The 13,101-nt window shown below is 51.9% G+C and overlaps 1 protein-coding gene across 1 annotated transcript in view; it reads right to left on the reverse strand.

Moving 5' to 3' along the window:
• The window catches only part of SHB (SH2 domain containing adaptor protein B), a 126,906-nt gene that overhangs the window by 68,757 nt on the left and 45,048 nt on the right, over positions 1-13,101 (reverse strand). The window contains exon 2 of the mRNA XM_080668987.1: positions 11,387-11,507. Within this exon, the coding sequence (XP_080525113.1) occupies positions 11,387-11,507 (121 nt within the window). The remainder of the gene's footprint in view (positions 1-11,386; positions 11,508-13,101) is intronic.

A 13,101-nucleotide genomic window follows, 5' to 3' on the forward strand; every position in this document is an offset into this window, starting at 1 on the left:
CCCTCCCAAATCTTTGGGACTGCCCTCATCACAGTCCTATAAAGTGCAGTGCACTCTGGCCCTCTAAAGCTTGTGGCTGAGCATCTGTACTTGCCACATGCGAGCCCCACAGTGAGTTGAGGACAGAAGGAGCTCAAAAAATTACCACAAAAATTGCCCTACCAGGGCAGAAGCACGGTTTGCAGTCACAGTGCTGGCTTCTAGTCCTGGTTTCCTGTGTGACTTCAGGAAAGTCTCCTAACTTCTCTGAGCCTTCATCTCCCCACCTACATAACTGGGGTGTGTACTACCCAGGAGCGGTGTGAGAATAAAGGGGACATAGATGGTCTCAGTATGTCAACATAAAAACAGGCATTGTTACACTGAATTCTGCTCCTTGGAGGGGGTGGTCAGGAATAGGTTTGTTCTTTTCTTCCAGTTTAGAGATCAGGAAGTCAATGGGCATTATTTTTCAGCAGCAGGCAAGAAAGCACTTGCATGGCTGATACCTGGCTCACCCATTATCCTGGAAAAGGAGCCAGGGTCCTTGGTAGGCATCTCTGAATGGCCCTTTCATAATTTTGAAACCTCAAGTGAGCGTGTGTGTTTATGTCGGTGCTTATAAAGGAAGACGGAACCACCCTTGTCAGGAGAGGAGATAATCACCAAGCAGTCTCCCTGGCAAAGGCACTGTGTGTAATTAAACGATAATTATAGCTCCACGTCTAGTGTCAAACCCAGGGCTCTTTCCAGACATGAAAGATTGCGCCTTTCTCGCCCTGTGTGCAAAAACACACAAGCCCCATTGTGGATGGGAAGAGTGGGCAGCTCCATCCTGTAGCTAAGGCAGCTTCTGTGGGCCAAGCCCTTTGCATGGCTTGATCTGTAAGCCTTTTGCAGGAGAGCCGGACCAGATACTCCCCGAGCTGGGTCCTCTTCAGTCCTGCCTCACTGCAGGATGAGACCAGGTGCTAGGGGCACTGGGGTGACAGGCAGCCTCAGAGAGCAGGGAAGAGGGCTAGCTGGCCCCAGAGCAGCCCCCTCAGGCCAGATCCGGCTGTTCTATCCGGTTCTCTTGCTCTCCCCTCCGCTCCTTTACTTTGAATTTATATTAGTTCACACAAACACTCCATCCATGCTTTTGTTCTGGCCCTCCGGTCCAGTTTAAGAACCCATTGTGGCCCTCGAGTCAAAAAGTTTGCCCACCCCTGCCCCAGAGGGTCAGGTGAGTTCCCCTGGAAGTGACACGCTCACAGGCACACAGGGCTCTCTCTCCCAGCATCCACCAAGGAGCCAGAACACTGACTCAAACATTCAGCTGTTCACTCACACTTACCCTGGGAGGCCTCGGGATGAGAGGTCCCCTGGCCTTGTAGCCGGTGAGCTCTGGAGGGCAGGAGCTCCTGTGGCTGTCTCTATCCTCAGGGACCCTCCCTGCAGGACCTGGCTCAGAGCACAGGCTTTGGGTGACGGGAGAAAGAACAAGCCCTGGACTTGGGAGTCTCAAGACCTGAGTCTACCCCGCACTGCTTGCTGGGTGACCATGGGCAGGCTGCCTCCACTCTCTCTTTTTCAGTTTCTCTATTGCAAAACCGAGAATAACAGGGCTGCCTCCAGGCTTGTTCTGAGGACGAAATGAGATAACGTCTAAGAAAGTGCTTTGTAGTCAGTAAAAGGAGAAGAAAATATACACTGTTATGACGATAACCCCACGCATATACCTGATAGCCAAAGTCCTGGAAAACACTAGAGAAAAGCCAACTAATCTGACATTATTAATTAGAAATTCCCACAGACCCAGAGAGTTCCTGAAACAAAGACATTTTCCTTGAAGACTATTAAGCCCCAGAGAGAGAAAAGACATCGCTGCTCCCTGAAGACAGGGCCCTGGAGGCAGAGCCAAGGACACCACAGGTGGGGTTCAGCAGGGGAGGCAGGCAGCGGGAGGGCCTTCTTCATCCTCTCCCAGGACTGGACAGAGGTGGCGACTCCCATGGGTGCCAGCCACATGCATGCACTAAGGGGAGAAGACGGATCGTTTATAGGTAATGAGCTCCCCTGACACAAGGGAACAATAGCTGCAGGAGGCCTTGCTTGGCAACAGTCACCGAACTACACGTGGTGACTGGGAGGAGCCCTGGGCCAGCACTTTCCGGCACCACACAAGGGGCAGCTACACTTTGGCCCCTGGCCTTCTGTTTCTTTACCCACAAAACAAGGGGGCAACCAGACAGCCCCGCAGTCCAGAGCCACTACAAAATCCTCTCTGTGAAGGAAGATTTCCAGCGAGGGGACAGGTTTTAACACCAAATTTATGCTTTTTAAACAGCACCACACACCATTCAGGTAAAAGTCAGCAGCTGGCTCTGGACTCCAGAGCTTGACATTGAGGCTGTCACAGAGGCTGCGAGGCCTGTGGGTTTAATGAGCCAAAGGCGATTCCACCTGGGTCCCAGCCCCAGAGGTTCTGCCCTTCCGTTGGGGAGCCCAGTGTGGGGCACAGGGCTCAAGCCCAAAAGGCAGCCCAGAGCTTTTCATGAGCACTAGGAGCCTTGGGAGTTTATAGTAAATCTTGGTCCACCTGAAAATGAATTTCAAGTCTAGGAGATAAACAGGCTGAGTGTATTAATAACAAACAAACCCTTTCTCCTAATTTCTGGGTGTAAATTATGAAAATAATGAAAACATTGCCTGGCTTCCTCTGAGGCTCAGTTCTACATGGCTCCTTTGCACTGTGGCCTGTGTCGAGCCAGAGGTGGGAGTGAGGACACGGAGCGGTGGGCGAGTCAAGGGCCTACCCGCCCAATTCTAAGGCCCTCCTCAGCAAAATACCTGGGGTCTGTGGGGCCAGTCCTCCAGGCCCCCGTCTCCTGTTCCAGGTCTACACTTAGAGCATAGGGCTGGGTGACGCCCCTGGATGTCTTTCCAGTCCAGTCATCAGGTGGAAAAGTATGTTCTAACCCACAACCTCCACCGAAGCAGACCAGACCACACCCTCCCCAGCAGCCCCCAGGTACAAGCTTCTATGCCCACACTTGACATACCCCGAGGATTGAATGCAGTTACATGGCCACCTCCCACTACAATGGCCCTCCTGTGGGCAGGTCCAGGTGGACACCACCTCCCAGCACAGCAGGGGCTGAACAGATGCTGCAAAGCTCCCTCCCCAGAGGGGAGAGAAACCTGGGATTGAGCTGCCCCTCCTCCATCTTACCTGGCTCTACACTGCCCCTGCCCCCAGAAACTATCCCATTCCTCTCCCCCTAAAGGCAGCTGGGCTCAAGATTAAACCTTTCCTTAGCAGCTCTGAGCAAGGGGATGCAAAATAGTGCAGAAAGGAGAAATAAAGCCCTAGAAAAGGCCTAGGAAAGTATGTGGGAGGGACCCTGTCACCCACTGGTTGTTTTTAGTTCTGTTGGGTTGTAAAGTTGTTGCTGGGACCACCCCTGCCCCACAGATCCATCCAGTCTGACCCCAGGGCTGCCCATCTATGTCTTTACCCATCCTCGCCTCTACCCATCCTCAGACCAATGGGATTTCCTCAGCTTGCCACCCCTTCCCCACAAAAATAAAAAACCCACAAAGACCACCTGAGGGTTTGGCCTCGGGAACACAGTTCCCAGGATGCCAGAAATCCTCCCTGACAGCCCCGGGCAGTTGCCCGAGCTTCTCCTCCTGCTTTGTCACCAGTAAAATGGGGACCACCCCATGCACTGCCTCCCTGATTGCATGCCACCCATTCTGGTTCTGATTTGAAAACCTATGGGAGTTGGGGAAAGAAGCAAGTTAGGAGGTCGGACATGTGCAAAAGGGCTTCAAGGGAAGGCACCCCTAAGCGGGCTGGCATGGCTGGTATTGGGAGGGAAGGGCACAGCATGAGCAAAAGAAGCAAGATAGAGCCAAATGACAGGAGACATGCTCCCCCTCCGTCCCATTCTGTGCCAGGACTGTGTTGGCATATTGGGGGATGAGGGTTGGAAAAGTCATGTGGGGACAGGCCGGCAGTTGTCCCAGCTTTGGCAAACAAGATGCTAGTGCTGAGTGTGGCATGATGAGGCTGACCATGTGAGGAAGATGAGGGCTCAGGCACTCAGGCACCAGCTTCAGGGAAAGAGGGTAGGGAAGGTGGCAACAACAGGGGGCAAGGAAGGGTGACATGAGTGTATGTGCCTATGAGACCCAGCAATGGAAGTGAACCTTCAGAGGCACAGTCCAGAGGGCGGGAGCCCAGGATCAGAGAGCTTTAATGCTCGGGGAAGAGTTTACTGATCACTTGCACAATACTTCACCAACACCACACAACTTCTGACCCGGAGACACTCTCCACCATAAAGTTCTGAGGCAATACCTCACATACTGGGCACTGACAGTCTGAGGGCAAGGGTTCCCAGCCTGTGGTCCTTGCCTGCCAGGGGCCCCCAGTGCAGCAGATAAATTACGACACAGCGCCTAAGTGCTGTATCAGCATGATCGCACAAAGAAGGACTGTAACAGCTAGAATAGGGAGGACCAACCAGGAAGCTTGGGCCCTGGGAGATGACTCTTCCAGAGCGTCATTTTTTAGATTGCCAGGTACAATTACAGGCCCGCCTTCTGGGAGGGAGAAAGAAGAAGTGGCATTTTATTTATTTATGTTTTGGAAAAGGATCAGAGGCAGTGTACCACATTAAAACACAGGGGCCAAGCCAGCTGAAAGGCAGGACTATTGGGGGTGGGGGTGGAGGGGGAGATCTGATGACTAAATCTGAGGCACCTGCCAAGTTACCCCATAGGTGGAAAGACTTTACATAAAAAAAAAAAAAAAAAATGCAAACTTGTTGTTACTCAGCATCCAGAACAGCAGGCAGAGACCCTGCAGAGAGGGGAGCTGGAATGGGGCACAGTCTGGTCAGCCTATATGACTACTCAGCTTTCTCATCTGTAAAATGGAAATGATCCTACTGCTTTCTCCCAGAGCCCCAGGGGGTTCCTGGCATCGTCTATAAAAGGCACCCTTTAAATACAGCCCTCTGCCCTGGCTGTAAACGTCCAGAAAGCCAGCCTGAGCCCTTGTTAGAGGAGGGTACTGATTAATTAGCCAAATAATAGGGTGTGGGGCAAATCGCTGGATCTCCTTCTTTAGGCCTCTGGAGGAGCAGGAATTTTGGTAGGCGGTCTCCTTGGACAGTCTTGCAAACTAGCTCCTCTTCCCAGATGCCCCCAATGTGGCCCCTGGAGCACCTGGGCCCTCCTCTGACACACAAATGCCAAGATGCCCACTGGCTCCTCTCCCAAGAACCTTCCTTGCCCTTTTTGGATATAGGATAGTCCCCACCAGGTAACTGACACTGTCATCCTCCCAATCACCAGGCTCCCAGCTTCTCCCTCTCTCTTACCCACTGCACTCCAAGGCTGGCAAGCTCTGTTACCCCACCCTCCCACTCCAGCTCCTGCTCCGCCTACAGCAGTCCTCAGCCACAGCCCTGGCTCTGGCCTCAGCCCCCTGGCCTAGATGACTGTCGTAGCCGCAGAGCCACAGAACCAGTCTCCCTGCCTCTTGCTTCTCTTTGCTCTAATCCATCCTACACACCCAGGCGGGCACAACTTCCTAAACAACTTCCTAACTGTGTCACACCCTGCTTAGTGCTGTTTGGTGGGTGAAGGATGCCAGGAGCTTTGCTGCCAATTAACCGGAGTTGCCCTGAGCCAATTTCTAGACAGGCATTTCCATCAGTTTCTATGCCATGAGATCTTTTCATGTCTCTCTGGGATTCTGAAAGGCCAGGGGCAGGAATGGGGAAGTCTGGCACACGGCAGGTGTATCCTCAATGACTGTCAGCTTTCTGTGGCCTATTCCATCCTGTTACAACCTTCCTGAAAAGCTGGGCAAGCTCAATGTCCAGGGTCAAAAGGGAGAGGGGCACAGGGGTGAGAGAATAGGAAGTGACTGCCAGTATGGGCCCACCGGTCACCATGGAAACCTAGGCTTCAAGCTCCTCTCCCCTGGGCCAGGAGCACCACCAGGCTGGGTGTGTGAGCCAAGCTATTTCTCAAGATTAGGAAAGTCATCGGGTGACTAATACAAAATCTATTTACACTTGATTATCTTCTTCCTGTCCGGTAGGTAAGTCATTCTGGTAAATGATAGACCAGCCAGGGAACTCTGCACAGTCCATGACCAAGCCTTCTATCTGCCAGGAGGTGTAAGGGCAGGTTTCAAAACATTTCAAAACAAGGCCCAGCAGCTCTAGATTACAGAAGTCAGGAGACCGGCTCTGCAGCTTGCTGCTATGTGACCTTGGCCAGTTAGTGCTTGGCCCCTCTGAACCTCAAGCGCAAAGAGGATGCTGGGCAGCAAAGACTGCTCTTCCAGGATAGTTCCATCCTGACATCCCCCAGCCAGGGAGAGCTGTGACTACCAGGACCGGCTGAAGCCTGAGGCGACTTGGGGAGAGGGCAGACCAGGAGGAAGCACGGGGCCTGCAGAGGATGACAGAGGCAGCCTGGCAGGAGGGGAGTGAAGGGACACCAGGAGGGATGGTTTGGGGAGCAGAGCTCTGCAGACAGAGCAGGCCAGGTGAGGAAGAGGCGAGTGCACGGACATTCTGGGAGCAGAGTCCACAGACAGTGAGGAGCTGGGGAGGGCGTGGACTCAGGACCCAGAGGGAAAGGCCCTTTGCCCGGCTGGTGTGGCTCAGTGGTTGAGAGTCAACCCAGGAACCAGATTATGGTTCGATTCCTGGTCAGGGCACATGCCCGGGTTGCGGACTCGATCCCCATAGGGGGTGTGCGGGAGACGGCCAATTGATCGTTCTCTCATCATTGAGGTTTCTATCTCTCTCTTTCCCTTCCTCTTTGAAATCAATAAAAACATATTTTTTAAAAAAGAAAAGAAAGGCAGTTTACTTTCCCAGCTACCAGGACCGCACAGCCTCGAAGCAGGGGATCAGAGGTAATGCCAAACACACGAGAAAGGTAGAATCTCAGGTAGGGTGGCCAGAGATGACCTCTCTGAAACCCAGTCAAGACTCAAGAACACCCCACTTCTCTGAGAAGCATTTGCTGGTCTTTGGGGGCTTTATTCCAAATTCAAACAGGAGCTCTAGGAAGGGCCTCTGGAGCCTGCCTATGAAGAAGAGTGCAAACCTGCAGCTCCCAGCACTATCTGTCCTGCAAGAGGGCAGCATGCATGCTCCTGGGAGGGTGCCAGGGCCAGCTCTTCCTCACAACCTGCAAGACCTGGGCTGGTACCATGAGGAGGTGGGTAGGGATGGGGCAGGAAGCGGTGCAGTTCTGACCTTGACAGCTGGAGAAACAGGGAACTACTAGAGGATTTATAAAGGCCGTCATGGCACCAAGGAAGAAGGCAAATCTGACTTTCCAGATGAGGAAAGTAAGACCCAGAGAGGGAAAGCAACTTGCCTCAGGACACCCAGCAAACCAGGGCAGAGCCAGAGCTAGAACCCACATTTCCTGCCTCCTGCAACAGGCCACAATTGTAATAGACACTTCAACATGATACACACCACCATTATCTCAGAAAGCCTGTTGCTGCTAGAAGATACTACAACAGAGAACAAGAAGATACAAAAAGATGCCCCCTCCACCTTAAATTTGATGACTGACTTTACCTGGAGTTTTATAAAGGGCAGAAATTGTGAGCAAGGAAAACAGCCACGTCAGGGTAGCAGGTTCTGTGAGAAATGGCTTTCCTTTAATTTCCTCTTATTATGCTATAAACTTGACTTAATAATAAAAACATGCTAAGGACTTCTTAATGTGTAATTGCTTATAATATTAAAAATTATGGGAAAATGCTTTCAATTAATCTGTATGTGACTCATCCTGTGAGATGACACTTTGAACAATTTTATAAGGGATGTTGGGGGTGGGGTATCACACATAAAAAGGGGGTCTAAGTAACTGCTAAATTTCCAGTTATTTCTGCAGATCTTTTGGGAGTACAGGACAGATGTGAGAGTGTTTTAGCTGAAGGCTCCAGAGGGTGTGCTTTTCCTGATTACTTAACCTTTCTGTGTCACAGTATTCCCATCTGTAAAATGGGGCTGAAGGCCTCAGGAGAAAGGATCCTAGTTGAGAATTATTCTGTGCTTTTAGGTAAACTAGGGCTTCATGATCCAATTAATCTCTTGCCCCATCATTATCATTATGTTTTTTCTATCATTATCTTAGCCTATCCAAAAGCCTCATCTCTGGCTTCTCCTCTCCAGCAAAAAGATCCCACACCTCGTGCCTTTGCTCAAGCTCTTTCCTCTGCCTGGGTGAGTAGATCCAACTCTCATCACCACAGCCTCGACCCACGCCCCGCCCCCGCCCCCGCCCCCTTTGGATGGCCCAAACTCTGAATTTCTGTAGATTCACCTGCTCACCTCCACATACCTGGATCCAGGCCTGTCACCCTGCTTTATGGAAGTTCCTGGGGGCAGTGGCAGTGTCTGCCCAGGCTACATATCTAGTCTCTAACACAACAGGGTACAGCAAGGGCTCCAGGCAGGCTGCCCAGGTGCACTGCAGAGGGCCTAAGGACCACCTGCTCCACTGTCCTGTTGTTTTGGCCACCCACCTGCAGGTGGCCAGGGCCTGGTCAGAGAATTCGACAACACTTAATTCCAAGTAAAGGACCAACAAGGCCCTCTGCTCCCCAATAACAACAATCTCATGCACATGTGCAAGCTTGCTCGTTGCCCTGGCTGGTTTGGCTCAGTGGCTAGAGTGTTGCCCTGCGTACTAAAGGGTCCCGGGTTCAATTCCAGTCAAGGGCACATGCCTGGGTTGCGGGCTCAATCCCCAGTAGGGGGCGTGCAGGAGGCAGCTGATCAATGATTCTCTCTTATTGTTTCTACCTCTCTCTTCCTCTCCCTTCCTCTCTGAAATCAATAAAAATATATTTTAAAAAATTATAAAAAACACACAAAGCTTGCTTGTTCCAGCTGAGGCTATGTCAGTGTTGTGTGCCCTACTTTATAATGAGGACACTGCAGCCCTCAATAGACTAAGCCTCCTCACCCACCCAGGTACCCACGTTGACCTAAGAGCCCGGTACCTTTCCTATACATTAGCAGGTCTCTATGCATCTGGGCCCTTAAGTCTGGGATCAAGACTGGTGTGAAGAGGGAAAGAATGGGATGCAAGGCATGGCTTTGGAAGGAGGCCGCCTGATTCTACCTGCTCATTCGGAAGTTTGGCTTGGGGATACCAAATACATAGACACTAGGGCAGGAAGGAAACCCAGAAGTGCTCTGATTCTTCCTCTTCACTTCATACATGAGGAAACTGAGGCCCAGATGGCATGGAAAAGATCAAGACCAGAATCTGACCTCGAGAGATGAGCCAAGCAAGATGAAAAGGTGCACTAGGACTGAATAGCACAAGCCAGGCTGGCAAATGTCCTCTCCCCGCTTCAGCTCCCTGCCCCCATGTTCTGTAGATATGGGTCTGAGCCCCTCACTTCTATTTGTGAAACTGAGGGAAGTGACTTGTCCTCAGTTTCCCTCCCCTGTAAAATGAGACAGCACCTCCTTTGCAGGGAAATGGTGGCTCCTGCCATTTCCTCGTGTCCCGGATACCCCAGCGTCAAACACAAACACTACACTTCCTCCAGTACTCCACCCCAAAGACTGCCCTGCCAAGGCCAGGCCATACTTGGCAGTCTGTCTCCAACTTACTATGTGTCCTTGGGCAAGTCCCTCTCCTTCCCTGGACTCAGTTTCCCTGTCTATTAAATGAGGCTGTTGGGTTTGGATGACCTTGAAGATCCTTTGCTGACCCTGACATATGAGTGTGCCAGCGTCCCAAAGTCACTCCTATAAGCCTGGGCTGATGCCTGCTGGATGCAAGACTGGCCAGAGCTGAAGGGCCAAAGCTCTCCACAGCGCTGCCACAGAGCTGGCATTTCACTGAGCCCAGTGGGGGTGTACATGGGAGGTGATAGGATATGACAGCAGCAGCGGGTGTTACTGCAATGCTGAGGTGAAGACTCCACCAGTAGACCTGGTTCCCTGAGTCTCTGGAGACTCCCTCAGGACCCTAGGAGGGTCCACTCAAATGCACACTCAGCTCTCTGTCTCTTGCCCCCCAACAGAGGCCCCTTTGCCAAGAGAGATGAGGAAGATGGGAGTGAGTGTGAGGGATGGCCCTCTAGGAGAGTGGCCTAAGTCCCTCTGGTCAATTGCTCTTTGGCCCTTCACAGGGTGGCCCGGCACTCCGGGGGATACACTGAGAGCTAGAGAATCGCTTTCCATGAACAGTAGAAGCACAAGGCAGAGTCCTGGAAGCAGGGCCTGGACTCGCACCCAGGTCCTTCAGCAGTTGTCCTACAGTCTCCACAGCCCCACGACCTTCTATTCTGCACAGGCCCCACATACACTAAGTGCTCCATAAATGTCGCTTCCTTTTCCTTCCTTCTAACTCAGGAGGAGTAATGCGAAAGTCCTCAAAGGCATCATGAACACCAAACAAACAATAGAGGGCCACAGAGGGAGGCATCTGTATCCCAAATCCCAGACATACAGAACACCAATTCACTAGGCCTCAAAATTAGGGGCGGCTCCCAACCTGCTCCAATCCTCACAGGAACTCCTCTGTCTCTGGACTGTCCTCTGGGCCAGGAGGACACGTGTGTGTATGTGTGTGTGTGGGCGGGGGGTTTCTCCTCTGCTTGAGATCTCCCCACCAGTCAGTCTGTGATGGCTGATAACCACCTGTCTGTGGTGGCCAACATCAGTTCATTCTCTTAAGATGCTCTGGGCATTATCCTGGCAAGACAAGAGGCCCTCAGGATACTGGACATGTGGTCACATTCTTTTGGGCCCCAAGCAATTGCTTTGACAAGGTGTTGTCATTAAGGGCCAATATAAAATACCCATGGGGGGATGTCTGTTTCCTATCAACCTACCAGGTAGAGAGCAACGGCTCTTTAGGCTGCTTCCAGCCCCTAAACGAGCACGTCCTCATATTTGGACAGGGATAATTTTGTCCCCAAAGATCTAGTCTGCCCCCTTCTACTAGGTAATGAAAGAAAGTGACCCAGCTTGCTTCTTTTATTGCCTTGGCTGCTAGGAAGCTCCAAGATAAGCTTTTTATCTCAAATGCTGTATCTTTCTTCAGTCAGAAATTCCCAATAGAACTTTCCCCTCTTCTCTCCAGTTACTTCTCTGTCCCTATCTTGGTTACTGTCCTTGGTACCCTAGTGTCTGGACTTTTACTGTGCCCTGCCAGGTTCTTCCCGATGTAGGTGAACATGAACTGGGAGATTGTGGTGAAGATTAAACACACCAGCCTCCCAACTACCACCTTGAAAGCACAAACCTTTCCCTGCTGAGGCAGGCTGGGGACCATCCATGTGTCCAGGAATGGGCTCTCTGCCTCCTTGCTGAGTGCAAGTCCTTGTGCCAACTGCTCTGCTTACCTGTCATGATCCTCTGGGCCTCGTAGGGCTCCATGTAGCCAGCACTCTCCCCCTTTCCCGCTTTACTCTTGAGATCATTCTTGGCATCAAAGGGATCTGAGTAGTCATCAGCGATAATCACCTGCAGGGAAGAAGATGCAAGGGTGAGCCCACCTTTGGCTTTCTGCTTCACGGCCAGGCTCTGCTCCAACACACAAAAACAGCCTGCACCACACCAGCAAGGAGGTGCGGGGGGAGGCAGGAACCAGAGCTGGGGCTTACCCTCAGGAAGCTCCAATTCTTGCAGGGGTGACCAAGGGACCCTCACTGGCAGTGCTCCATCACAAGAGAGGGGCCTCTGCCTGTACATGCAGCATGGCCGGCTCTGGGCAAGGTGAAATGAGATCAGAAGGGCAACTGGGTAGGGAAGCACAGAGGCAAGAACCTGGAGGGTGTCTTTGGGAATGTGAATTGCTCAATTTAATGGAATGGAAATGGAAGAAAGTTGGAAAGGAGATTGCAGAAAGCCTGGAAATGCTGACAAGTTCCTGGTGCTGGCTGAGGCATAGAAGAGCTTGTGTAGAGATAATTATGTTCAGCGTTCCATTTCCCCCAAATCTGGAACACAACCACGCCTTGGGTAATCAGACAACAATTTGGTGAGATCAACAAGCTGTAAAGATGACTGTGGCCCCAGACGGACCCAATGAAAACACAAGCAGCTCAGGATGGACAGATGGACTGCTTGGGCCAGAAAGGGCCTTGGAAACAACACATGGAAAAACCTTTCTGTAACAGATGGGGAAGCTGAGGTCCAGGGGAGGATGGGGCTAGACTAAGACCCTTGGCCAGACCCTCTGCTCCCAGGGCCCTTCCTGGCCTCCTCACTTGTCTATATTTCAGAAAATAGCGAAGTTTTACAACAAATGGACAGAGTCACCTGGCGGTAGACAGTGTGGGCCGGGGCGGGGGGCGGGGGGGTTACCCCATGAGATCGTGAGAATCTGAGATTTGAACACTTCGGAGACCAAGCTCCACATTTTCCCTGGAGAAGGATAAAAAAATCTCAGTTGGAGGCTAGGTGTAAACATGACAACTTTCCTTCCCATTTCTTACTTCCTAACCTTCTTGAGTGGCGCACTTATCCAAGGGGAAAGGACAGGAACCCACCAAACAGGTTCCCCTTTAACACATCTAGCTCTACCACAAATCCACTGTGACTTCTATCATTATCTATCCCTTTGGTCACACATCTGGCAAAGGGCAAGTTCCTCAACGTCCCAGCCAGGGCCACCCAGCTGACTCTTTTGGGAGGGGGTAGGTTAGCATTTCTCTCAACCCTGGGGTAACATGAATTGTTATTTAAATTGTGGGTTTAATTAGAAACCACAGGAGCCTCCTCTCTCTCCCAGCTCCTGGAATGTAAGGCATTTGAGGGGCCTATAAACCCAGGGGAAGGGAAAATCCCCCTTTGTCTGCCCCGCGAATGGCAGATTGTGGCAGCAGCCCTGGCAGGGTGAACAAGTGACCTCCAGCTGCCCAGAATGTGATGCCGAGGAGGGACAGTAGGCAGCAGCCCTGTCACTGGCATGCAGCCGGGGGCCAAGAGAGGCATAGCACTCAGCAGTCAAGCTCTTCAGTGAAAAGACCCAAGGCTGGAGCGCCCACCATCTGAGAATGTGCGCCCCACTGTCTGCCCCCTGCTGCCTCCTCCAGGGGTCAGGCTCTGAGTCCCA

Source organism: Plecotus auritus (genome assembly GCF_963455305.1).
Source record: "Plecotus auritus genome assembly, chromosome: 5".
Lineage (NCBI taxonomy): Eukaryota > Metazoa > Chordata > Mammalia > Chiroptera > Vespertilionidae > Plecotus > Plecotus auritus.